This window comes from Poecilia formosa, unplaced genomic scaffold, assembly GCF_000485575.1.
Source record: "Poecilia formosa unplaced genomic scaffold, Poecilia_formosa-5.1.2 Scaffold19, whole genome shotgun sequence".
Classification (NCBI taxonomy): Eukaryota; Metazoa; Chordata; class Actinopteri; order Cyprinodontiformes; family Poeciliidae; genus Poecilia; species Poecilia formosa.
In genome coordinates, this window is record NW_006799958.1 from 400,062 (window position 1) to 427,433 (window position 27,372).

The 27,372-nt window shown below is 40.9% G+C and overlaps 4 protein-coding genes across 4 annotated transcripts; 2 read left to right on the forward strand and 2 right to left on the reverse strand.

The window, feature by feature from the left end:
• The first annotated feature begins 85 nt into the window (after positions 1 to 85).
• On the forward strand, positions 86 to 10,701 carry fbxl3a (F-box and leucine-rich repeat protein 3a). The gene is made up of 5 exons (XM_007547148.2): positions 86 to 376; positions 3,521 to 3,893; positions 4,020 to 4,142; positions 5,008 to 5,179; positions 6,626 to 10,701. The coding sequence occupies exons 2-5, from the start codon at positions 3,522 to 3,524 to the stop codon at positions 7,264 to 7,266; spliced, it is 1,308 nt and encodes a 435-aa protein (XP_007547210.1). The 5' UTR covers positions 86 to 376; position 3,521; the 3' UTR covers positions 7,267 to 10,701.
• cln5 (CLN5 lysosomal BMP synthase) lies at positions 9,627 to 15,254 on the reverse strand. The gene is made up of 4 exons (XM_007547149.2): positions 15,036 to 15,254; positions 13,867 to 14,041; positions 13,385 to 13,610; positions 9,627 to 12,709 (listed from the first exon to the last, which is right to left on the reverse strand). The coding sequence occupies exons 1-4, from the start codon at positions 15,137 to 15,139 to the stop codon at positions 12,222 to 12,224; spliced, it is 993 nt and encodes a 330-aa protein (XP_007547211.1). The 5' UTR covers positions 15,140 to 15,254; the 3' UTR covers positions 9,627 to 12,221.
• Positions 15,255 to 16,172: 918 nt separating this feature from the next.
• LOC103134735 (ES1 protein homolog, mitochondrial) lies at positions 16,173 to 19,434 on the forward strand. The gene is made up of 4 exons (XM_007547151.2): positions 16,173 to 16,412; positions 17,677 to 17,848; positions 17,968 to 18,166; positions 18,992 to 19,434. Exons 1-4 carry the CDS (start codon positions 16,215 to 16,217, stop codon positions 19,185 to 19,187), a joined length of 765 nt encoding a protein of 254 aa, XP_007547213.1. The 5' UTR covers positions 16,173 to 16,214; the 3' UTR covers positions 19,188 to 19,434.
• Positions 19,435 to 19,442: 8 nt separating this feature from the next.
• On the reverse strand, positions 19,443 to 23,908 carry acod1 (aconitate decarboxylase 1). Its single transcript, XM_007547150.2, has 5 exons — positions 23,708 to 23,908; positions 23,393 to 23,554; positions 23,138 to 23,227; positions 22,731 to 22,930; positions 19,443 to 20,974 (listed from the first exon to the last, which is right to left on the reverse strand). The coding sequence occupies exons 1-5, from the start codon at positions 23,717 to 23,719 to the stop codon at positions 20,014 to 20,016; spliced, it is 1,425 nt and encodes a 474-aa protein (XP_007547212.1). The 5' UTR covers positions 23,720 to 23,908; the 3' UTR covers positions 19,443 to 20,013.
• Between the last annotated feature and the right edge of the window lie 3,464 nt (positions 23,909 to 27,372).

Below are 27,372 nucleotides of genomic sequence, written 5' to 3' on the forward strand. Positions count from 1 at the left end.
CAGTTTTGATGCTCGCTTATTTATGTATCTGTAGGCGAGTGTTTTGTGGAGAGAAAGTAGGTTTTTGCAGAGTGAGTAATCTCGCGAGTATGCACGATCTTCACCAACAGCCATTTCGCATTACGTTTCCCGTGGAGCACCGCCGCTGTCAAAACACTTCGCCATTTCAGGGTTAGGAGGGGGAATTAGGTCAGTCCAGCGGAGGTGGCTGTTTCTTATTTTCTGTCGTCAGTGTGCTCTGTAATTGGGTTCCGATGCGAGTTATCTGGCTGTTGCGGCTGAGTTTTTCCTTCGTGGGCCCGGGTTGAAGAGTGAAGTCAACTTTCGGATTTTCCTTCGTCCAGCTACTGAGCTAGCGGTGTGTGTAAACAACAAGGTAGGATGATGCTCGGCTGAGCTGGAGCTTAACGAGTAAATATCTCCTTATCGACAAAAGTGTTATTCGCGACGCGTACAGTGCGTTACAGGAAGGTGCGTGTAGCTATCTTTTAGTGAAAAACTGTTGGAGTGAATTTAAAACAAGCTAATGTAAAGTTAGCTAACAGTTACATTCATTGACGCTGTTGCGAGTTACAGGAAAACGCTTTAGACAATTTTACATGACAAGTTTTGTCTTCGTGTGATACAAATTCAAACCTAAAGCTAGCGTTTTTCATGTGTTATCTGCAGTGTCATATTTATAATCTTTGTCACGTTTCTCACGTTTTCTGCCGAAAACGTGACGTCACATTGTCATGGTCACGTTGTGGCAGTCAGAAAAATGCTAGCATCTTCCCTCTGTTTATCATTGGGGCATGCCATTAGCATCACATAGGGAAGAGCCTTCCACGTAATGCATGGCAGGCACCTATTGTTCTACACCTAATAGAACGTTTCTTTATTTATTTTTATTCCGTCACCGTTAATGCGGCTCGTACCGCTTTTTTTCACCCCCACAAAAGTGGTATCAAAACGTGCGGCTCGATCTCGAGAAGGGAGCTAGTACTTTTACTGGGATTCGGAGTTACCATGGCGACGTAATTTGCGAAAAATGAGGCCCAAAAATCCCATTAAAGTCAATGGAGCGAGGAATAAAAACCTTAAGAAACACTATTTTTGAGGAATTTCTGTTTTGTTATAAATTGACGTAGAAATGCCATTCAAATTTCAGTTTGTAGATACGTCCGTGATCTCTTCTAAAGTGAAGACGGTACGTCAATACCAATTACGGTTTGTCCACAACTTGTCTCCAAGCGACCCAAAGTTTTCGATTTTTCATAAAAATTGGAGTGTAACTGAAACCAACTGCCGCTCCGCTAGAGTGAGAAAAAACCCAAAATAACTTTTAAATCGCCGCCACGCCTACAGGTATCGCTCTATCGGTATCAAAGTCAGTCATGACATTGATACGCATGCCTGCTCCTGTAAAATGTTTTCGATATTTCCCTAGGGCTTACTTTTTTCTTTCAAGGGGCTTTAGAGCAAAGTCATGGGACAGGGTAATCTGGCGCTCTCATCAAGTGTTTTCCATACATTTCTGAAAAATTTCAGAGCTCAGCGCACACCATTTTTCTCTCATAGCTGTTATTACTGTGAGTGAGGTAGAGATGTGAATCGTGGGACTATCGGAGAAGACAAATAGCCCCTCTCATACGCTTCAAACGGTTTTCGAATACGTATCACGCTTCCTGAACGGGAAGGAGTTGTTCGGACAGCTTTTTGGAATGAAACTGGCTGGATCAAACAGATGGAATTATGTCTCCCCCTGCGTGTCTTTCTCACAGCTGACAGTTGGCAGAGAGGATTAATTACCATAGCAACAGAACACAGGCCACAGCTGCTGATTTGGACTACAAACACATGGCCATCTCTGTAGTTCTAACTATGGCGAACACCCAGTTAAAATGGTTTTTGGATCGGCCTTACGGATCCTGAACGGGAAGCAGTTGTTCGGACTGCTTTTTTCATCAAAATTGACTGGGTGTCTCATAAAGATAGAAATCCTTCTCCACCTCTTCTGTCTCACACACACACGACAGTTAGCAGAGGCTTAATCACTATAGCAACAGAATACAGAGAAAGGCAGAGCTGCTGGTTTGGACTACAAAAACTCGGTCTCTGTAGTTCTAAACATGGCGGAACACTTTAATACAGAGGGCAGAGCAGAATGTCAGAACATGGTGGAACACTCAATTATTACAGGGGAGGGCTGAACTGGCATTTAGAAGTACTTGCTGTTTTAGACATTATACAGCTGGATTAACCAAACCACTGTTACACATTGGATTAGTGTGGCCATTTAAAATGAAGCTTACTGAAAATTTTAAAATTTGACAATTTTTACATCAGGTAATTGCTCTTTTGGGCTTTATGTGACTGGTTTAAACAAACCACTAATGCTAATGCAGCAAGGCAGTGCATTAGCATTAGCCTTTTCCCTAAAGTTAGCTATTAGCTAATTTTCTTGCTTATTAGCGATGTTTAGTATACTGAATGGAGCAAGTAAAATTAAAACATGGTTGTGTTGCTCCACATGCTACTGCCAGCATTTAGGCTAACTTTAGCATTTTGGCTAATTTTAGCTGATGCATTGATTTTAACATCATGAATGGTATAAGTACAGCTTAGTAAACATGCTTCTGCCTCTCCACAGGTTGACTACAATTTAGCTAAGCTTAGCATTGATGATTATTTTTAGCATCAGAATGCTGGTTTCCAACCGATGGGCACACTTTGGCATGTCCCGGTTAAATTTCTTCAGGAATTTTCTAGTTCGGTTTTATTATGTTCCGGAGAATGTTAATCTACAAACCGGTGACTGATTTTAGCTGAGTTAAATTGCTCTAATCGATATGTGTCGAAAATGTAAACAAAGTTTGATTTATTGCTGCCGAATACAAAATTAGAAAGGAGCCAAAGAAAACATATGACTTTTTAAACTAACACAAAATCTATTCTCAGCAGATGATTTGATGACTGGTTGAGGGCGTTACAGCTTAATATTAAAGGATCATCCACCAAACTCTTAGACTAATAAAGAAAAGAAAAACAATCCTGTTCCAAAACTGATGACTCATGAAATTTATTGCAAACGCAAATAAAACAGTGGTTTAGTCATTATAAGGACACTGGTATTAGGTTGGTGCTTTACACGTATGAAGCCTGAGAAAGAAAAAAGCTTAATAAGTTGACTTGAAAAGAATATAATAAAAAGTTTAAGGGAATCTATATTGAAAAACGGCAAATTTTCAGTGACAGTAAAACTCAAATTTGTTGTGAGGATAACTTAGACAGTTTCTTAGAGCCAGAAAAAAATCTTTAAAAAAAAAATTAAGAGAACTCTAATGACCCAGTAATATTGTTTTATTACTGGGTCATTACTTATTACTTTATTACTTATTGTCAGCATCCAGAAATGTCAAACATCTACCATTAAGCAAATAACCTCCTGCCGCTTCTATATATTTATATTTATTTTTTTTCTGAGAGAAAATTTCAGAGCTTATACAGTGGACTTAAACGGCACATGTTCATGTTTCAGGATGAAACGGATCAAAGGAGGAGAGGAAGCAAGCAGCGGTGAAAGCCCGCCAGAGGCCTGCAAAAAGCTCCGTACGGAGACGAGCGAGGAGTCGGAGGCCGTGGCAGCCGGTGAGTCTCCGCTGTGCGACTGGTCGCTGCTGCCTCAGGAAATCCTGCTGCACATCTTCCAGTACCTCCCGCTGCTGGACCGGGCCTACGCCTCGCAGGTGTGCCGCGGCTGGAACGAAGCCTTCCACATGCCCGAGCTGTGGAGATGCTTCGAGTTCGAGCTCAATCAGCCAGCGAGCTCATACCTGAAAGCCACGCACCCGGACCTCATCAAGCAGATCATCAAGAGGCACTCCAACCACCTCCAGTACGTCAGCTTCAAGGTAAAAATCCAATCCCGGCTCAGGCCCTCTGGTTTTATTGCTCCTGCTAAATGTTGACGTAAAAAAAAAAAAAATGTAGTTTTTGTCCTCCTGAAATGATAGTCAGTCTTTGTTTGTTCTCATCAGGTGGACAGTAGCACAGAGTCTGCAGAGGCAGCATGTGACATTCTGTCACAGCTGGTGAATTGCTCCCTGAAGACCTTGGGGCTCATCTCTACTGCCAGGCCCAGTTTCATGGAGGTTCCAAAGGTACAATCAACACTTAACAAGAATTTCCTTTCCCCGTATTAGCCAAGGAAAAGATTAAGCTTTCGGCCAATTTATCTTGAACCTTTGACCCATTTAATTCTCTTACTCACTTGCTGACGAGATAGTGTTTTCAGTCTTCCCACCCACAGATAAGATTAGAAAGTAGCGTCTGTGTCACACATAAACAAGGTCAGCATTTTGTTATTTGGCCTCAAAAACATTTAGTGGTTTACTTAGTTCTCCTCTGTGCAGAGTGATCTCTTTCTGAACCCTCGAACAATCCCTTAATGCTGACTGAATGGACACAAAGAAATTCACATTTTTTTAATTAATTTATTTTATTTTTAAATAAAATATGAACTTCACCCTTTTGTAAGGTCTAAGTCAATGTTAAATTAGATTTTTTTTATTTGAGTCATTGTCTTCTATACATTTTTAACTTGGAGTTTTGTTTTTCTTTTTGATTTTGTTATTGTTTTTCAATGTTACCTTTTGATTAATCTGTTTTCTACTTTTTGACACAGCTTTGCCATTGACCTGTTTTTTTTTTCTGTGCTGCACTGGAATTGATCTGTAAAACTTTTACTGATGTTGGCTGTGAAACACTTTCACCGGCACAGTCGTGTTTCTAAAGACGGATTGTGTCACTTTTTCCTGTCGTCACGAGTAGCTATTAACGTTCACGCTGTAATCGGTGCTCTTTGCATAGCGTATGAAAACGAATCCAGCTGCTTCAGCAGTAATGGAGCCTCATCTGTGTTTCTTCTTTAGAGCTGAATTATTGAAATCTGAAGTTAAGAAAAAGCTGACTACATTAAGTTTGAGGGAAAAATCCAGAGGACTGACGGCGTTTTTACTTCCTCAGTCTCACTTCATCTCGGCGCTGACGGTGGTGTTCGTCAACTCCAAGTCGCTGTCGTCGCTGAAGATCGACGACACGCCGGTGGACGATCCGTCGCTGAAGGTGTTGGTGGCCAACAACAGTGACACGCTGAAGCTGCTGAAGATGAGCAGCTGCCCCCATGTGTCACCTGCAGGTACTTTCTCATTATATTGTTGTTTTTTTATGTTCACATCACAGCCACTAACTTCCAGGTATTTTATTGGGATTGTATGCGAGAGAAAAGCACAAAGTAGTGTAGTGTAGAGTTGAAACGTGTTAAGGAAATGATTAGAGTTTTCTGATTTTGTTTTACAAATAAAAATCTGAAAATTGGAGCTTTCTTTCTGGTTCCTTTATCTAGTGCAGCCAGTTTCCTCTCGAGTCACCTGGTTAGTAAACAGAGACTACCGTCGTATAATTTATTCCCATCGTAAATACGGCTGGAATGCGAAGGGCCTCAAAGAAACTGTGAGTAAACTTTATAGAGGACTGGCACGCCTGTTAGTCACACATTCCACAAATCTGGCCTTTATTAAAAAAGTGGCATTGCAAGAAGAAAGCCATAATAAGTCCAGTTAGCAAACAGGTAGGTCAGGGACTTGGCAAACATGTGGAAACGGAAACACAGTTAAACTTTATTTGCCAGTTTTCTTTGCTGAAATTAAACCCAACACTGAAAATCCTCCCAGAAACATCCTCCCCGTGGTGAATCACGGCGTTGGCTTCGTTATGCTTTCATGATGGTCTTTCTACAGTTGGGAAAAGGGATGGTGCTAATTATAGGGCAGCAGTGGGTGGAGGCAAATCTTCCGTCCGGACAACAACCCAAAACGCAGAGAGCTCCAGTGCAAGGGCTTTGGATCAAAGCGTAGTTATGAGTTAGAGCGGTCCAGTCAAAGTCCAGACCGAAGACCTACTGATAAGTCTGCGGGGAGTCTTTGAATGTTTGATGTTAACAGAAAGTCTTGAGCCACTCTGACAGAGCTGGAGCTGTTTTACAACCAAAAAATGGGTAAAAATCTTATTTCAAAAAAGTATTGAATCAATGATATTGAAACAAATGATATTTGTATTTGTGAAAAAAACAACAACATAAAATTAGTCTGAAGCATAAAATCCCAATGAAAAAAACAAAAAAAACATTGAAGTTTGCGGTTGTAACGTGACAGAAACATTTAAATGTACCCGACCTTTGAAGCTTTGAGTAAGCGGCGTTCTAATGATTTTGGCTCGTTTCGTATTTTGTATGTGGGTGTTCATTGTTCCCAACAATTTAACTTCAAATCAGGCCTTAAACGTCCATCGGCCATATTTGTCGTTTTTATTCACAGTGCTGCTTTTCATTTGGTGTTTTTGAAGCTGCACTTTTCTTCTCTTAATGCGACTTCATACTGTGTGGCGGTAATTATGAAGGGACCCGTTCTGTGGTTTCTTGCTGTGACATACATTTTCCTGGAAGGGTTTTCGATGCTCTGTTGATTCAACCCACAGCTTTCCTGCCGAACACAGTGAGCCGTTTTGTTCTCGACGCGAAATTAAAAACCGGGCCAGAACAATCGGCGGGATTAAAAATAAAAGAATCCCCTGTCTGTGCTTGCAGGGATCCTGTGTGTGGCGGACCAGTGTCACGGGCTGAGAGAGCTGGCGCTCAACTACCACCTCCTCAGCGACGAGCTCCTGCTGGCGCTCTCTTCGGAGAAGCACGTCCACCTGGAGCACCTGCGCATCGACGTGGTGAGCGAGAACCCGGGCCAGCACTTCCACACCATCAAGAAGAGCAGCTGGGACGCCATGGTGCGCCATTCGCCCAAGTTCAACCTGGTCATGTACTTCTTCCTCTACGAGGACGAGTTCGGCCCCTTCTTCAACGACGAGATCCCCGTCACGCACCTCTACTTCGGCCGCTCTGTCAGCAAGGAGGTCCTGGGCCGTGTGGGCCTCCACTGCCCCCGCCTGGTGGAGCTGGTCGTGTGCGCCAACGGGCTGCGGCCGCTCGACGAGGAGCTGATCCGCATCGCCAAGCACTGCACGCAGCTGTCCGCCATCGGCCTGGGGGAGTGTGAGGTGTCCTGCAGCGCGTTCGTGGAGTTTGTGAAAATGTGCGGCAGGAGGCTGTCCCAGCTGTCCATCATGGAGGAGGTGCTGATCCCGGATCACAAGTACTCCCTGGACGAGATTCACTGGGAGGTGTCCAAACATCTGGGCCGGGTCTGGTTCCCGGACATGATGCCGACTTGGTAGGGGGGCCGCTTTGACCTGAAAAGCCGCTCCGCTGTAGTGAACTGCCAGGTGCCAACTTGACGAGCAAAACTTCTCTGAGCGTCTGGAGTAAAAAAAAAAACAAACAAAAAAAACCAAAAAACGGGGATGTCATGTGATTCCGTCTGAGAGCCTGAAATCAACTCTGGAGTGAAACTCAGAGCGGCCGGAAGAGCAGCGACAACAAGCCGAGTTAAATGGACTAGGGCTGAAACGATTAATCATGATTAATCGTTTATTGAAATAATTGTCCTCTGATATAGTGATCGATTAACTATAGTACACAGGTTCTGAAAAAGGTCAACATATTCAGAGTGGTTAATTAAGCCAAATATTTTGCATTTAAAATAATAAAAAAAAAAATAATTCTGTAAATATGTTTTAGCCAAAACTCCTCAAGTGGTATATAGTTTTAGCTTCATTCAGTTCAGATTTACAAAAGGAATGCTACGGTATCGTATTTTAGGCAATAAAATGTTTATTTTCTTAATTAAAAATTAATTTAATTATTTGTCTATTTGCATCTTGTAATGTATTTCTAATATTGTATTAAAAAAAAAAAAACACATTAGGGGTTAAATGATAAATCAGCAGCATGTGCGTATTTTTTATCCGATTAATCGATTACAAAAACAGTCGTTAGCTGCAGTCCTGATGTGGACATTTTTCCACTTTGTGCATCAGGAAAGATGTCGGTCCGTGTGCGTCTGCAAGCACAGGCTCAGGTGTGTTTTAACACGTCAAACGTTTTTGCAGGAAATCCGGTTAGTTGCATCGCTGCATGTCGTTACACTACCGCTCGGCCTACATACTACGCTCTGTTTAGACGCCCTGCACTCTGAAAACAAAACAGCATTTGAGGTTTCTGAATTACTGGAAATGCAAAGAAAGCAACAGATGGGGATTTTTGTTCTTTCAGACGATGCCGAAGGAGTTTTTTAACGCTTTTAACAGAAACAGGGGGAGCTTTTTTTTTTTTTTTGCACTTCATGAATCACAAAATGTCTCTTTGCAGATGTCCGACGTTGGCAGAATGCAACGTGTAAATAACGGTAGATATTTGTGATGTGAAGGTGTACAGTGTTCAGTAATGTACCTGAATTGTATTTCTTTTTGTGCATCACACACTTTGTATATTTGAGACACTATTTTTTTTCTTGCGTTGGTGAAAGAAGGTTTTTTTTTGTACAGTGAGAGATTTTTTTTTTTTCTACGCACCTTACATGGAAACCAAATGACAGCTGGGCCGAACCGAGTCTTTGCGGCCAAATAATGCATTTTTGTATCGAACCGAAGCTCTGATCAATCAGCACCCAGAGACAGCATAATAAAATAATAAGGCTATAACGAAAGAAGAGAAGCAATCAATTTACAGTGCCTTGCGAAAGAAGCGCGTACCCCTTGAGCTTTTCCACATTTTGTCACATTAAGTTTTGTTGAGACAGAACAACACAAAGTAACGTTTAAATTCGCAGGTTAAAATATACAAGCTTCTTTGTTTTAAAACTCAGAAATCTGAACAGTGTGGCGCGCATTTGTATCCCGCCTCCCTGAGTCGATATTTAAAAACCGCACCTGCATTGCACAAAGGTGGATTCTGTTTAGTAATCAGGTGACGTGTAAAGGTTATTGGTTTTATTTAGGGGCGTTGGAGTAACAGTAGAAGCAGACGCCACACATCTCGGATTTTTATTTGCAAAAGATGATGCTTACAGTCTTGACAGTGTGAAAAGGCCGAAGTTGTACGAATGCTTTTACAAGCCACCGCATTGTGTAAGTCCCGATTGCGTCCAGAAGTGTCGGTGCACGTTGGTGTGCCTCCACTCTTTCCGCTCAATTTGCTTTGGAATCAGCAATATAATAGTCTGCAGCTGTTGGCGCTAAATGCACATTGGGAACGCAGAGCTCAACCCTTTTTTCTTTTTTTGTCTCAGGTTTCAGTTTTTATCTTCTGCAATTTGCCCGGTAAAGCTCTACATCCTGTCAGTCTTGTATACCAGTCACCCTCCTATTACTAATGTTTTCTTTTAATAGCATCAAACAGGAGCAGCAGAATTATTCTTTGCAAATACGTCTGCTGCCGTCTCACGCGTTCATCCTCTACAGTCAGAAGAGACGTGGCAAGTCAGATGAGTGAAACATATTTTTTTTTTCCTTTAAGAAGGAAGTCAAATTCACTTGTATATAAAACGCTGTGTGTTTGATTATTTTGAATAGAAATGTAACCATTTCTTTATTTCACCCTGTCGGGGTTCAACGTTTGCTCAACCAGCAGCTCTTTGTCTTTTGTAATACCGCAGTCTGAATTAAGCTGAAGTAGTTGCCTTTTTTTTTTATTTTTATTTTTTTCGGATGCTAGACCCTCGAGAAGTTACGCTTTGTTGTTAATTATTACGCTGAACTTAATTTGTGAGTTGGTATTGAATGCAGATCAGCAACAAGACCATTGTTTATGTTTTGTATTTCTGGTCGTTGTCATCGTGGTATTGTTGCAGACAGGTGGTCCTCAAGTTCACGATGACTGTTTTTACAATACTTAAGTCTTTAAAAAAATGTAAGGAATTGAGTGATGGTCTCTCTCTTCTGCTGTGGTCACTTGATCTTGTTAATATGATTTTTTTCTTTTAAACAAAACAAAACAAAAAAAAAAGGAAATCCACTATATTGCCAAAAGTATTTGTTTACTCCTCCAAACTCGGCACCTGTTTATTTTTGCACCAGATTCATAAACCACTGGATGAGTGGTGATATTTGGTGCGGAACAGACAAAATCCCGATTTCAGCCTGATTGGATGCCTCAGTGAAAATTGAGTCAAATTTACACGTCCAACATCAGTGTCTGACTTCACAAATGTGCTTCTGGAAGAGTGTTAGAGCCTCTATAGGATTTCTCTTCTTCTTGACCTGGAAAGCGTTCCTAGAAGAGTTGAAGCTGTTGCTTTCAAAAGTCGTCTTGCATCATATTAAACCCTGAGAATTTGATCTTGTGTGAGTGAGGGGACACAAACGAATGCTTTTGGCAACACGTAGACTAAAATGGAGACATTTCAAGTCATTATTAGACTCTTTTGGTATCAAGTCTCACCGAACTGGGTAGCTGTGCCGTCTGTGTTCATGTCATCGATACGGTAACATATCACCCGATTATTTTTTTTGGATTTAGTGCTGTGATTTCGCTTCAGTTAAAGAAACCAGCGCATTCGATTTTTACCGTCGCCTTCATCTGAATATTCAGCTGAACGGGTGACTCTTTTCGAGGGAAAATTATTGATCTTGCATTTTTAAGTACCGACCGTCAGAAAGTGTTTTGATCTCTGTTTTGTTTAGAGAGTACTCTAAAGTTTAGGAAAACTAAACTGTTGTTAATGCTGTTTTTTTATGTTTATTATTATTAATATTGCTGCAAGTGATTATAGAAAAAAAACCCACAACTTTGCTTTACTGGTCACTTGTCTTTAATTTAAAGGTATTATTTGGGACTTGTGATCTTCAGAAATAAACAATTGTGAATGTACTTGTTGCACCTTGTATCTGTTCACCTGCTTCACTGCTGCACCAAACAAACCTTACAAAAATATTTAGACATTTCCAACAGTGACTTTAACCAAAGGCAAAATACTAATCACTTGTGAATTTATTATTCATACACTAAAATATTTTATTTTGTCATTTTACCATATGTCAGAATAACTTATTTCCACTTCATGTTATGGATTGATGCAAAATCAAATCATAGGTGTGAATTGGGCAAAAATAGCAGACCGCCCATCTGATGACCTCAGCCGATATGGACTTCCTCTTTTGCTGTTGCACAGCGTCGCATTGCATAGCCAAAAGGGCCGCTGGACAAAGAGTGCAAGTTGTCAGCCACAGTTGTAAACATTTTTTTTATGAATCAGTTTAAAAAGTCAGTAAGGCATCTTTTCACAGACTGTAGAAAAAAAAAGTCTTTGTACTCAGTGTGCTGATAGTGTGATGAAATAAATCTTCAGAGACCAACTGTGGTCTCCAAAGGAAATGATTCAGCTAAGCAATAATTTTAAAGCAGAAGTCACAACAGGCAGGATTGAAAGACTTCCGTTATGCCGTTACGTCAAGTTAACTCACTGACTCAATCTAATGCCCTCCACCATCACTGCCATCCCTAGAAAATATGTGCAACACACCCAAAACCCTAGTGAGTAGAATGAAGCCACAGAAAAAGAAAAAGTTCAACCTTTAATTTTGGTTCATTTACATCAAAGACGAAAGTTAGTTAAATATCCGAACATCTGAAAGATATTTATTGGTATTAGATCAATGCTTAACTGCAGTCCCTGTAGAAAATGTTCCTCTTTCTCATTTTGAGACACAACACAGAGGAAAAGGAGCTTCTGAGTAGTTTCATATTTTGTATCTGAATTATAAATTAAAACTTTCTAGACAATTTGATCAACATAAAAAGTTATTTAGAAAAACAAATATGTGAAAGTGTTATGGATGCCGATAGCAATGATGCTATTTGCAAAAGATACTTGCAAATGTTGGTTGGAATAAATCTTTGAAGTAGATTTCTTTTAACGACTTCACATTTTTTTATCAGGTATGCCTGGTACATCAGATGTAAATCAGGTCATTTTCATTTAAATCAGATCTTTTAACATTTTTTTTTATCTGTCTGCTATATTTATCTCCATAAATACAGCAGACCAGTTAGATCAGGTTTTGTTTAAACAATGTCTCCACCTAGTGGTCAGATAAGGATCATCCACCCACAACAAACATTTTAAAAGGTGAAATCAGACCAGTGTGCTTCCTGCAGAGAAGGGAAATTGTTAATGTGTTAAAACAAAACAACCAACTCAGCATGAAGGTTAGCAAGTGCTGGCAGGACTAGTCATGAATTTTAAACTTAAAAAACCAGAAATAAAAACAATTTCATGTGTACAGGCTGGTTGTTAAGGCAACGGCACCTCTTCATACGTAATCTGCACGTATGGATGTTTCATTGGCAGGTGCCAGTACTCAAAGTTGTAGTACAGGTAGAAGCTCTTGTCCAGCACAACCTCCTTGTAAGCCTCCAGCAGGCTGAAAACGAGGTCGAAGATTGACTGATGCGGCCTGAACGTGTGGTAGAACTGGCGGATGTCCATCGCGAGGTTTTTCAGCGCCGGCTGCCCGAATATGGCGCTGTCGTTGCCCAGGTAGCTGGGCTCTCCGCTGTACAGATAGATCTTGGTGTAGTTGGTCTGCGAGCGGCTGGACAGCTTGGCTCCCAGCTCGGTCAGCTTCCTGTACGTGCGATGGACGAACTGGGAGCAGTCGTACGACTCGAACCACACCGTTGCGTTCGGACCGGGGTCAGAGCGAACGGTCCACGTCTCGTAGTAGATCCCGGTCTCGTTGTCGTCCTGCACCCACCGGGCCATCGCGTTGAACTGACTCCCTGCAGGACAAAAAGTAGGTTTTAGGAAAAGTAAGTGCTGATAATAGCACTTACCTGTACACTCTATTATGTTCATCGACATTACAGCGATGTGAAAGACTGCGTATCGCTGTAGAGATTTCTTCTGCTTTTACGTCGTTTTACTGTAGATTATCAACCAAATTTTAATATCAGACAAAGATAACTTGAGTAAATGCAAAACTCTGTTCTCAGAAAAGGCGTTTAAAATCTACATGTGAATATATACATGCCCCACATAAATTAATTTTTGGTGATTTACCACATTTTCTATTCAACTCTTCTAACACGAAGTAGACTAACGGGTGTCAAACAGCAGTGTATCATACCCTGATCTAAAAGGAATTTGAAAACAAATCATAAACAAAGTCATTGACATCTCTGATTTCTAAGCATTTGGTGCTAAAGTGAAACATTAACCACCAATATAACACAGTTTTGCTCAAGTTTTATTTGATACGACATAAAATTTGATACTCGTTTGACACGTTTACGATCGATCGAAAAGCAAAACCAGAGATCTGTCTGTAACCTATTTGTTTTTTTCTAAGAACTGCATTTATTCCTGGGCGATGGGAGGTGCAGCTGCAGCCTCGGGACAGTCACAAACGCAGATTGCCAACAGGTGTTTCCACTAACAAAGTCGGAAAATATCACCTGTTACTTCTCCTATTTTCTCCAGGGTCCCGTTCTGCGACCAGTGCAGGTCATCGATGCCTTCGAAGAAGCAGGCAGCTCCCTGGTTGCACCAGAAGGGGGCGAACATCTCCGGCCGGAGGTGAGGGAACGTGCAGTTGCCCAGCTGGAAAAGCTCGTACCACTCCATGGTGTAGTTGGCTCCGGTCTGCAGGCTGCTGAAGCCGATGGCATCGTGCATGATGTGCTGCAAAACAAAAAACATGGGAACTCTTGCTTGAGAAGACAAGTCGGGGGGGAGGGGGAGAACTGTGCAGCTGCATTTCTATTAATACTGTCAAACACAGCTGCACCTCAGCTTCCACAATGCTGCTATTTCGGATTATTTCGAAAGCACGTGAGTGAAATACAGAGTTCTTTCGTACCAATTCAGACGTTACATCAACTGAAGCTGCAGAGAGAAATATCTGAAATAGAAACATCAAAAAGACTGATGTACTTACAAACTTCCCCAGTACATCTCCGTATTTGAACTCCCACACAGGCGTCTGCAGCCGGTAGACAGAGACGACGTCGCTGTCTCGTATGGAGGGAAAGCGTCCGTCGCGGTCTCCGGTGGGGCAGAACGGGTAGAGAGCTTCGCAGAACGAGTCCGCAGGGGGTCGCTGGTCAAAGCGCCTGATGAGAACAGAAGGAATGAGGGACGGGGAGTCAAAATCACGTCACTTTGGAACCATTCAACAGCGACCTAAATAAAGCTGTTACCAAAAGCTACCAAAATAATAAGCAAACTTCAAATGAAATGACATTTTTTTACACACTTTCAGGGGCCAACAATGTCACAATTTTAGATCTCCTTCTGTAATTTATCTCGAAATTTATAAATAAAAAAAAGTCAGCTCTAAATTAACAATTCAAATTTTTTGCTTGCTTGTTGTGCTTTGACACAATAAGACCACAAAATTAGATTTGTAGAATTGGTATTTTTGTGTGATAAACCAAAACAAAGTGGAATAAAGAGGAAAAATATACAAATATTTCAGCTTCTTAAACTATTAAAAATCTTTCACTTTGTGAAACCTCCTTTCATTAAAGTCTTTTTGGGTTATGTCTCTAAAAGGTTTGCACATCTAGAGATGAAAGTTTTTGCTAATTCTCTTTTGGAAATTAACCCAAGTTCTCTCAGACTGGATGGAGAACATGCATTTTTAAGTTGTAGGAGGTATGGACTTTGACTAGGTCATAATAGCACATGACCTAAACCTTCCCACTATGCTCTAGGTGTCTGTTTAAGTGTTGCCGTCCTGGGAAATGACCTCTGCTCCAATTGTGTATTGGGGAGTAAACTTTTTTTTTAACTGTACGACACTAAATATTACTGATGCAAAAGTTTTCTGATTCTATTTGCTGAAAATTATACACTTTAATCTATTAATGGCAATTCAAGCAGACATTAGTTTCACTCAAGTTCTTTAAAGTGACACAAAGTAGAATCACGATGAAAATAGATGATTAAAATCAATGTGGATGAACTAAAAGAAAGCTTTCACCAAAAGTTACATTTGTGACACAGCCCAGCTTCGGCAGTTTTGGCGCAGCTACATCAAATTTAAGCGAATGCAACACAAAGACGCGCTTCTCTAATCAGTCATATGATGAGCTGACTGCATACCTATAGGGAACAGGCCACTGCTGTCTTCCGTCAGCCCGCAACTGAGCAACAACATGAAGGGAAAGGAGCAGCTTCAAGCACACGCAGACCTCCCAGCGGGACATGTCGCAGCCGGATAGATAAACCTAAAATAAGGGGAAAGTTACGGCGATTGTTTTCACATGATTCTTCCTCTGTAAGCTGACTTCCTTCTTCGCGGAGTCACGTGGGTTTGTTGATGCGACGTAATCGCACGACGTCACTAAAACCGGAAAAGAAAATAAACTTCATTGATTATTTAGGATTTCCTAAAGTAGCTGTACAGTACGGAGCCGTCCAGGGGACATGGGTATTTTTTTTTCTTTTGCGTTCTCTCGCAATAATCTACTGATCAGTTCATGCGGCATAACTGATACTGTAAGCCTTTCTTACGGTGGCCGCCGTACTCTCTGCTTTAATACAAGCTTATAAGGGTTTTCCATGGACTATTGAGTTATTATCGCGGGGTAATAAGTCATCTGATTGTGTCTCTATTGTGTTCATAGTCTGAATGGTTTAAAGGGATGCTTTCAGTGCCTTTCCATCTTAGCCTTAACAGACATAAACATGCAGCAAATAAATCGATTTTCAATCAGTTTTTTGCACCAAAGCGCAAAAGTTTTGCGAGGGAACGCAAAAGAAAAAAAAAAAGAAAATCCCAAATCCCCTGGAGGGCTGATTTAAAGATTGAAGCTTTAAAAGTAAAAACCAAACGGAAAAAAAACTATACTTTTTTTTTTCCTGCAGGGAATAAAAAAAATTCTGGTGGAGGTTTTAGTTTGAAATTGCACAATACCAAAACGTAATTAATGCTAGTTTATTTTAATATTTTCATTTAAATGTCAAGCTTAACTTTTTTTAAAGCTTAATTCAAAATTCACTGCACAATTCAACTGTATTTTATTACACATTATTTTTAAATTCAGTGTCTTTTCCAAATTAATAAAGTAGGAATATAACTTATTTTAGTGCTTTCTTATAATTTTTTTTTTTTGAAAATTGTGTTTAGATAAAGCAAGAAACATTATGCTTTTTTGATATTTTCTCAAACGTACCGTGGTGACGCTCCTGTTCAAACACACGAGGGCGCTAATGAGCTAACGTGCCCGAACACTTGTAATCCACAGAAGAGGAAGCAGTGTTAGAAAGGGGCCGTCCGACATGCTGCTCAGCCTTCTCCAGCACAGTAGTCGCAGCTTGCTGACTCTCAGGACGGTCCAGACTCTGAATAAAAGCTTTTATTCCTCCCAGATGGCTAAACGCGTCGCTGTGGTGCTGGCGGGCTGCGGGGTTTATGATGGAAGTGAAATCCATGAGGCCTCGGCCGTTCTGGTCCATCTGAGCAGAGGAGGTGCCACTGTAAGTCTGCTTTATTTGCAGGATCTGACCTTTGTGTGGTTTGAGGAGTGAAGTTGGCGAAAATATGAATTAGTCACTCTGCCACATATTGAAGTCAATCAGAAGGATTCATTATGTCAGAATTACACACAGTGCTGATGTGATCTGCGTGAAAATGACCTGACCTCTATAACCTGTTCAGGAATACTGAGTGACATTAGGGAAGCTGAAATTAGCTTCCGATTAGGAGAACTAAAGCGAAAGAGCGATTTCCACTACATTCACCAAAATGAAATTTAACCTGCTCTAGCTTAAAAAAAACAAACCAACTACAGCACTCTTCAAAACAGGACTAGATTGTTCTCCACTAAAGGGAGAATCAATAAAACCCAGTTTGAAAGATTCTGTGACCGCCTCAAACATTTTGTTTGTCATTGTAGCCAAGTGGCTCAAAATAGAAATTTTCTCCAGAAGAAATTTTGCTCAAAATTTCAGTTAATCTTAAAGAGGTCAGTCTTGGAGCAGGGACTACTTTCTTAGTCTTTATTCTCACATATTGTTGTCGAAGTCCAGACATGTACAGCAGCATCACAGCCTGGTTTGGCAACTGAAGTGCTCAGAATCAAAATACTCCGCAATGCCTTAAGAGAGCAGCTGAGCGGACCACAGGGTGTGCTCGTCCCTCCAGTCCACTAAAAACTGGTTTTCTATTGGATTAAATAATCAAATATTAATCATCTGGAATAACCTCAAATATAACAGTGAAGTCCAGTTTAAATGTCCTCTACCGTTTCTAATAAAGAGTGTTCAGGCAGAATTATGCCTGAAGTTAGGTTTTACTGAAACTTGATGCAAAGTTTATATTCAAATATTAGTGTTTGTTATTGTAGCTTTAAATATGCATTCATATTTTTTTTTATCCTGCATAGACTGGAGAAAATAAACCCATTTTAAAACTTAATTTTACTGTGTAATTATTCCATCTGGGAAAAAGAATGGTTCAAATCCATATTTAAAAGCCCAAAACCATTGATTGCATATTGTTGACTTTCCTCTTTCTTCTGGGTGTTCCAGTCAGCGCAGATGTTTAAATGCTGCATTCAGTGGCTGCTGGGACGTTAAAAATATCAGTCTTTAAAACAAGAGAATATGAAAAGCTCCTCAAGAAATCTGATATCCTTTATTCTTTTAAAATCGTAGTTTTACTCGTATAGTTTTCAGTTTGCAATGCTGGTTGTGTTCTGTTGATAAAAATGGCTTCCTCTCCGTTTTTCCTCGCTTCCAGGTGCAAATGTTTGCTCCCAACGTCGACCAGATGCACGTGGTCAATCACCTGAAAGGTGAACCTTGCGAGGAGAAGAGAAACGTTCTGGTGGAGAGCGCACGACTCGCCCGTGGGAACATCCAGGATCTGTCTAAGCTCAGTGCCAAAGACCATGATGCCATCATATTCCCAGGTTTATCCACCGCTGCTGCGGTCTCTTTGATTGCAGTTCCCTCCCGACAGATGTTACAGTGGGCGGTGGAAGTGAAAGCTGTGCTGTAACTCCCTGTTTTTCTTTTTGTCGTTTCTCAGGTGGTTTTGGGGCGGCAAAGAACCTGTGTACGTGGGCAGTGCAGGGGAAGGACTGCTCCGTCAACGACGAGGTGAAGGTCGTTTTGCAGGCGTTCCACAGCGAAAGCAAACCCATTGGCCTCTGCTGCATCTCGCCCGTCCTGGCAGCCAAGGTGCTTCCGGGCTGCGAGGTCACCGTCGGCATCGAGAAGGACAGCAAGTGAGTCTTGAACGCTCCAGACCGGGTGGGAATTAGCGGAATGAAGCAAATGCCTTTCCTTAATCCCTAATGAAACTGCAGGTTTGCTAAAAAAAAAATTCTCTCTTTTCTCATAACTACATATGAAAGAGAAATTGAGCAGTTCTTTTCACCCCAAGTTCCTCTGCACGTTCACAACAGTGTGCCCGCACGACCATTAGAGTTTTGGCAGGATGCCGATTTTTCACGTTAACGAGGAAGGAAGCATTTTCAGGGAACCTGCAAATGCTGCAGGGTTGGTTTTGCAATGTCAGGCAAACGATCATTTACAGTAATCAAGTTGTACTCATGGATTTCATGACCGACGCCGTTTCATAGCAGTTTTCATCTCTGACTGTGTGTCAATGAAACTCAAGCTTTCAAGACTTTTAGAAGTGATCAGAACATCTGAGGTGAAGGTGGAGTTGAGCTAGAAAATATTGCTGATGAAAGAAGAGACTAGAGGACCAAGAGGTTCCATTATGGAAGATCTTGTGGGTTGTTTTCTGCAGCATAAATTCATTTTTTTCCTTCACTGAGCTAAAGGAGAAACTTTATCCATCCGACATTTTCTGCAGACTTGAGTGGTTAATCTCAGGCTTACAAGGTTCTGCCGTTCTAGTCCAAATGTAAGGATGGTTGTAATGACCAGTCACTTTCACAGCTTTTTATGTTAAAGCACTTAGAACTTATAAAAATAAAAATAAAAAATTCTGGTATTTAGCTAAAAAAAAGGAAAAAGTTTGGTCTGACGATTAAACCGTCGCTTCATGCAGCAAGTAACTCTTTTTTTTTTTTCCTGCTCAGGTATCCAGACACGGCGGGAACGGCCGACGCTATCAACCAGCTGGGCTGCAAGCACGTCAGCAAGGGCGTCGGCGAGAGCCACGTGGACGAGAAGAACAAGCTGGTCACCACCTGCGCCTTCATGTGCGACGCTCCTATCCACGAGATCTTTGACGGGATCGGCTCCATGGTGCAGGGCGTCTTGAAGATGGCCTGATTCGGAAGAAGAACCCAGAAACGAATGTCGGAGTGTAGATTTGCCAAGTTATTTTTATAGACAGCTGCTGAGTTAACAAGGAAACAGATACTCTTGAAATGCTAGCTTTTTGGGGATAGTTCTGACATGTGCATCATGTTTGAAATTTTTGGTTCACCAAAAAAAAAAAGAAAAGGAAAAAAAAAAGGATTTATTTCATTGTATTCAAACACTGTCATTGTTGATTAAATTTCTGAGGATCAATAAAGAAAACTTGCTTTGCAGTTCAATTTATTTCACCCAAATCACTCCGGCAACAGAAAATAAATATTTACATTTTACATTTTCTTACAAGATTATGGAATACATTATTTTAAAGAGACAGTGTTATGTTTTCTAGGCCATTTTATGGTACAACCAAGTAACTCATAGCTTCACCTAAACGATTATGTATATATAAAGCATGACTTAAAAGAAATTAGACTTTGCAATTTAGCGCCTTGAAATCGAGCCTCTGTCTCTTTAAGAAGCTCCTGCTCTTTCCAGCACATTTAGCATCATCACAACATTCCTCTGCAGGTTTTTACCAGCATCTCATCATATAGCTAGTAACTCCTTTTATTAGCTCAGTAGATGCTCAGTTCAGGTGTTTGCTAATTGCTGCTGTCTAGTCTGAAGGAGCTGAGTTGGTCAGGGTGAAAAAAGGCAGCGATTGTTTAGACCACAGGGATTCCTCAATCATTCATGAAAAAAATCAAAGCAACACTTCAGGTATGCTTTTGAAGAGGGAATAACGCTACAGCATGACGTTGAGTATATTTTGCACAACACTGTCCCTTTAAATTACTCAGATCATTCTTGTGCTGTACACCTGCTCGAGTGTGTTGCTGGTCATTCTCAGATACGAGCCCAAGACCGAGCACTCCGGCACCTTCTCAATGTTCCCAATCACATCAATCACTCCCTCCACTCCCTCCGTGCACAATACCGACGAAGCATTAACTATGAACTTCTCCACCAGGTCCTCCTGACTCAGCGGCTTCCTCCAGTGGCCGTAAAAGGTATTGCATCTGGCTGTGCAGCTTTCTCCCTGAGCCGTCTCTATCTGGACCTCGCAGTACATCTTGTCGAAGCTGGGATGGTTGTCCCCCGGCGTCTTCACCTCAACCTTAGAAAGGAGCTCCTTCAGAGCGGGGCGGTTAATTTGAGCTGGGTCGAAGGAAGCCACCGTCACCTTGCCGTCCAGCAGGGCCGAGCAGGCGTTGAACTGGAAGGAGTGCCTGGCCTGATGCTCCGTGGTGGGAAAGGGGCAGTTAATGTACTTGGATGGAGGCACTCTCAGGGTGACCCTTTGGATCTGGCTGAGGTCAAAGTTCCAGGCCGCCTCTTGGAGCTTCCCAAGGGCCGCTTGAGCTGCGTCCACCAGCCAGTGCATGGCCAGGTGAGCAGGGATGCGCTTGAATGCCACATCCTGATCTTCCAGGATCCACCTGAAGGCACCAGAGGCACAGTCTGGCATCGTGGAAGGGCTGTAGTCCTTGTAGTAAACTCCCAAACCGACGTCCATGTCCAACATGGAGGGGTTTCCCTCCAGTCCCATCTGCGCCAGCCGGGCAGCTTCTAAGCCTCTCCGAGCTGCGTTCCCTATGTGGAAGGGCTTGGTTTGAGTGGCGGCATTGGCCAAAGGCGCCCCAGCAGAGGAGGCTGCGATGGCCAGTGCGTGACTGCACTGAGAAGGAGACAGGCCGAGGAGTTTGGCGGAGGCCGCGGCGCTCCCCATCACTCCAACTATGCTGGGAGGGTGGAACCTGAGGATTCGCAACAAAGGGCCAAGTTAGAATGTTTGTGGACAATAAAACAATTTCCTGTGCTCGTAAACCATAGAAACTTCATGAGAAGCTTATACATCAAATACAGTTAAATGCAAAAGTATTAAAAACCTTTAAACTTTTCATATTTTGTCAAGTTACAACTATACTACGATGCATTTTACCGGTATGGACTAACACAAAGCGGTAGAAACATGCAGTTGTACCACATCAGCATGTCAAACCATAGCTGAAACACCTGACAAGAAGATTGTTGAAATAGTAAACAGACAATAGGTTTCATAAGAAAGCAGCAGGAAATTGTTTGCATCTCGCCACAAACCACACAGGGTATCTAGCAATCGTGTGGTAAAAAGGTCTTCGGGTCAGAAGAGATGCTTTTCTTTATCAGGAACATGAAAAACACCGGCAAACACTGAGAAAAAAAGTTGCAAAACACTCCAGACTAGGGCAAAGGTTCATCTCCCAGCAGAATAACAACCTGAGACTCACAACCAGAGCATTTTAGATTAAAGCACACTGATTTCTCTCTCTCTCTCTCTTTTTTTTTTAAATGGCCACACCTAAAACCAAATGAGGAAACTTGAAAATGGATGTTCTCCATTTCTTCACCCAATCTGACTTAAGTTGAGCCATTTTGTCTCGTAAAAGAAGAGACAAAAAACTTGAATCTGTCTAAAGAAGGACCATTCTTTGCTATGGTCCCTCAAAACACATTAGCCTCTGACCAGGGGCCTCCTTTTAAAATCCACAGACAATGCTACAAAATATATAAAGAAACATCAACTTTTAAAATGTTTTATTTTCTGCTTAAATACAGCCTCATACCATCTGATTGTAGATGGTCATGAGTACTTTACTGTGGTGGAAAATTTTGTTACCAGAAAATATCTAACTGTATTTCTAGATGATATAATATTTCATTACAGTCTCCCCTTTAGATTATAAGAAAATCTGTAATATTTTATACTAATCACATCAATTTTTATTTTATTTCCACAGTTTATTTCTTATGGTTATTTGCAGCATAACCAGTTTCTCTGGCTTTTTTTCTTGTCACAAACTTTTCCATTTGTTGCTTGTTACGCCAGCATGAGGAGCAAAGCAGCTTGGTTAATTTGACTGACACCTAATCAGAAAATGAGTGTCAGAAATAACATTTAAACCAATTATTTTAACTTACTTTTTTTTTAATTATTGAAAAGCAAAACTGAAATTATGACGAAAACATCAGTTAAAATAGTTGTTAGATTAAATTATTATTATTAATATTATTGCATCCCCCCAATCTTTCCTCCAACTTTCATGAGGCCACCCAGCGCCCCCTGGCGGCCCCTTCGTGTAAAAACACTGGTCTAAAGTACATATTCAGGAAGGCTGAATAAAAACAATACACTTCAGATTTTATTTGTACAAAAAAAAAAAAAAACATATCATCTTCCTTCCACTTTACATTAAAAGTTATGGCTTCAACATGACAAAATCGGAAAAAAAATGGAATTGTTTCAAAAACTTATGCAGTTTTGTAATCCCTGGTGAACAAAACTATAATGTAATAATAAAAAAAACTTCCTGCACTATTGATACACTTTCTATGACTCAGTTTTTTTTTTTTATAACTGGTGTACAAGCCTTTTAAGGCTCACATGTCTTCAGGGATTCATCCACTTACAACTGGGTGAGAATAATCTGAAAGTAATCTTAATGGTTTCAGATAATGCCAAACGTTTCCCACCTTTCGGGGATATTGTAAGCCTCCCTGGAGAATCTCATCAGCCTGCCTTGCACCTCGATGCCAACGTTGAACGCCAGCAGCAAGTCCAGACCAGAAGGCCGGCTGGGGAGCGTCTCGGCCAGGGCCAGCAGAGCCGGCAGAACGGCTCCAGAAGGATGAGTCGCTGGATGCCAAGTGTCATCAAAGTCCATGGAGTGAACCTTGACTCACAGGGGTCACCAAAGGTCAAAAGAGAGACAAATCGTACGACGCACAAAATTTTGCACGAGTAGTTCGCAACTTTAATATGTTTTGTTGAGATTTTACCAGCACAATAATACAAACCAGTTGCAAAAGCTGTGATTGGAACGTGATAAAATGTGGAGTGTTCACTTTCTATTGTGGTGCATTTCTGCGTCGAAACTTACTGCGATGCCGTTGACGAGCGCGGCATAACAAGGAGGCAGCGTTCTGTCTGATCTTCCCCAAATGCTGCTTCTGTGCTCAGATGTGAACATCTGCAATCAGACCAATGGATGAAAAGTGATCTTTAGTGAGCAGCGGCGCTCGCTTTCAGATTTTACTCAGAATCTCAGCATTAAGAGGTCAAGTGAGGAAGAGCAGGACTTGGGTAAATGTAGCTCACATTAGGAAAACGGATGATTTGACTCGTCTCGGCTTACCTGGCTGTACTTAAGAACCTTGTTGAAGACAGCTGTCCGGGTTCCCAACAGCCCAACACCCAGGGTGTCCAGCATCATCCTTTTGCTCCTGTTAATCACACCATCTGTCAGCTGAGAGGCACCCAGGGCATGGATAGCAGCTCCGAAGCTCTCAGTAACACCCTGGAGAAGTAAAAACAAACGAACAAAAAAAAACACAGCTGCTTGAGAACAAACAAGCTTAATAAATACAGCAAAACACATAAAAAGCTGAGAAAGTATTGCAGAGAAAATGCTGAGAAAATGCAAATCCGGAGTGTAAGAAATCTGCGATACCTTCCTCAGCATTGTTCGTACTCAACCAGGCGCTGAAGTGACAGAACATGTGGGAGTCCTCGTCTTTTATAGTTAGCTCGCCTGCGTGAGGGCCGGTTGGCCAAATTTCCAAAGTGGCTTCAATCCACCCTTGATGAGAAGTGTGTACTTTCACAATGACTGAATGTTTCCTTATCCTTGATTCTGTTGACTGTTTTGGGAAATGTGCTGCTAGTTGTTTTACTTTTACTTTTTACTTTTGTAAAGTACTTTTACTTTACAAAGTAAAGTTTACTTTTGTAAAGTTTACTTTTGTTTTAGTGTCAACATCATCTTCTTAAATGGCATGTTCAATTCTAGATATAATAATATAACGCTTGGAGACAAGTTGTGTGGGCAGAGGAATCTAAAACTGGCCATGATCGTTACATTTAGAAGAAAAAAGGGGAAACTTGCAAGACTGAGGACTTCATCTGCTACAGTCATGTACGAGGGTGGCAGCATCATGTTGTGGGGGTGTTTGCTGAAGAAGAGACAACTTGGACTTCACACTTTAGAGGGCATGACAAGGAAAGAAGATAATGAGGAAATATTGAAATAATAGGTGAAATATCAGCCAGGAAGTTAAAGCTTGGGGGGGAAGTCTTCCAAATGGACGGCGACACTAATTGAACAACCAAATTAGTTGCATAATGACTCAAGGACAACAAGGTCATCACAAAGCCCTCATCTCAGTCATATGGAGAGTTTGTGGGAATATCTGAAAGTACGTATTTGAGCAAAGCAGCGTACAAATCCGACTCAGTCACACCAGTTCTGACGGAAGGAAAAGGTCAAAACTCCCAACAAACTGTTGTGAAATGGAGTCTTGACAAAAGTTCAATCTGGAAGGCTCTTTAGCCTCACGTGCCTCATCAATCAGCGCCTCCCTCTCTTCACCCTGGACCTATCAGCGTTGGGTCAAGCCTCGCTTCAGCCAATCATCATTCGAGCTCCAGTAGGAAAGGACTTCCTGGCCACGGCCTCCTCCGCTTTGCCAGCTGCGATCAACCCACCTCTGTCCCATCTCCACCTTCTGCTCCTGGCTCACATCCTTCTTCGACCGCCGCCACCAGTACAGGCCCCGGGGGGATTACATTCCCATGCAGCATCAGGAATGTTTATCGAGCTTATCGAAGTTCCAGCTCGACATCACAGGCCGGGGCCTGAACGCCAAAGGACTTTGTGTTTATTTTCATGTTCATTTTTGTCATTAAACTGTTTTAATCGCTTTCTTTCTCCGTCTGAGTCTCTCCAGATTGAAATGTCTTTATGCAAAACATTTGAATTACATTATTCAGCATAAACGGAATGGTGCCAAATGAGGAAACGTATGTAAACTTCTGAAAGTGAAAAAAGTAATAAAGCAAAAGTAAAAAAAAGAAAGAAAAAAAAAGAAAATTATATATATATAATTTTTTTTTTAATTAGTCTGCCACTTAGTGAAAATAAATAATATTAAATTACATATGTTATATATCTTAATCCCACCTGGCCTAAAACAGGAACACTTTTGTGTGTCAGTGAGAAATATAAATGCAACCATCTGTTTTCCATCCATTCATTTTCTTTACACCCTTGTCCTTTAGTGGGGTCGGGAGGGTTGCTGGTACCTCCATCTGTTTTCAGTTGTATCTAAATACATTAATGATCTTTTTAACATTCTATCCTTACATAATTCTCTAGCTTACCTGTAATCAAAACAATAATCAAATGTTTATTTCTGACTTTCATGCAGAAGTAATCGATTCAAAAAGAGCTGCTTGACCTTTCGTACTGCCTCGTAACCTGGGATAAAAAGACTTGTCTTTCGCAATACTTGTGTATTGTGTAGAGCACAGACAATGGAAATTCAGTATTTTGAAATAGGAAGTTCTGTACAGAAAAATTTGTCACGAGTCTAAACCAGTCACCGACCCGCAGTCACCTGATAAAGATTGTTTGACTTCAAACAGATAGAAACGGAAATGAAGAAATTAGAAAAACAGACAACTGCTCATAAAAAAGGGACAATATTAAAAGTTTTCGTTATGTGACGTTAATGAATGGGGCGTGTGAATATTTTCTGCACTCGGTGTATAATTAACATCAAGCACAGGAAAATTACGCAACTTTAAAAATGACAAGTTATGGTTTCAAAACAGCAACACCCAATTATTGAAAGCAGCATCCTGTGAAGATTTCCAAGAAGTAAAAAAAAAATAAATAAATAAAATATTATTATTTATGTTTTCCATACAAATTGTAACACAGGGACACAGCAAGGAAGCATTCAAGATTTTAAATTTTCTCACTTTATCTTCTAAACATATTTTATTTACAGTTGGCTTTGTGGTTTCATTCTAACTCCGTCTTAATACAAGAGTCCCAAATAGAGTTTGTCATAATGACTAACCAAGGTCTGCTCAGATTGTCATTTATTACCTCTATGCCTTGAATACACCTGAGAAAATTCAGTTTGACGATAGCATGCCATCAGTCCTCTGCTTGCAGGGATTTTTATTTCACTTTTGAGCAATCCAGTCCCACAACTTCCTCAAAGACTTCCTTTGGTTTCAAATCTCAGCTAAATCTTATGCATTTCCTTTTCCTGTCTCACGTTAAATATCATTTTGCAGAACAAATTCATTGGCATGGTATACATGCTTCTTTTCTCCCTATCCCAGGGAAACTACACTTCTATCTATAAAAGGTCTGATTCTGACCCTTTAAATGCCTTTATTTGAGCATATTGTGCAACGTGAAACCGCAGCTATTGCTACAGGGAACAGAGACAAGGAACATATGAATTTTTTGATTATACAACTGGTCACTCTTAGAGGAAGAAACTTAAAATGTGTTCAATTATTTTGCAACAACCAATTATGAACAGGAAAAAAAAATCACTGTGTGCAAATAAATTATATATATTATAGATAATAGATATATAATAAGAATAATAATATATTTGTTTTTTTCTTAGATGAAAGCCCTCCCTTCATTGCCTGGTTTTGCTTCTCCGCTCTTAAGAGCTGGGATTTGTGTTCAGTGGCTGCATTTCCATCTCCATGCCAATAGGTGTCGCTCTTTCCATGTTTCATGTCCGATGCCTTAGCGTAACAAATATCAGTTGGAATGATTCTGGACATTTCTTGGATTATTCAGATAATCAAGAGAGGCTCGGACATAAAAGAGAACCATAATGAGCCATGAGAGCGTTCAGGAGTTTCATGCTGTGATACTTAAGGAGCGGAAAGGGTGAAGCCATGAGCGAGCGACAGACAAAAGGCTAAGATCGAAAAATGCATACAGTCATAAAAAATAAAATAAAATAAATAAACGTCTTGGAACAACTTCTTGGATCTTGTACTCTCCTTTCTGAAATTCATATTAAGATATATTATCAATATACAGATGGAACATTAATTTATCTAACTTATCCAGTTTAAGAAGTGTAAGTCATAGTGGTGTAATTAATGTACTTTTCCCCTAACTTTGATAAGTATGACTTACGGATACAGAAAACCTAAAATTTGGTTTCTCAGAAAATTACAGTAATCCATAAAAGCAATACAAAAATGTTTCTTCTTTCTTTCTTTCTTTCCTTCTTTCTTTCTTTCTTTCTTTCTTTCTTTCTTTCTTTAGAAATTGACCTAAAATATGTCCAT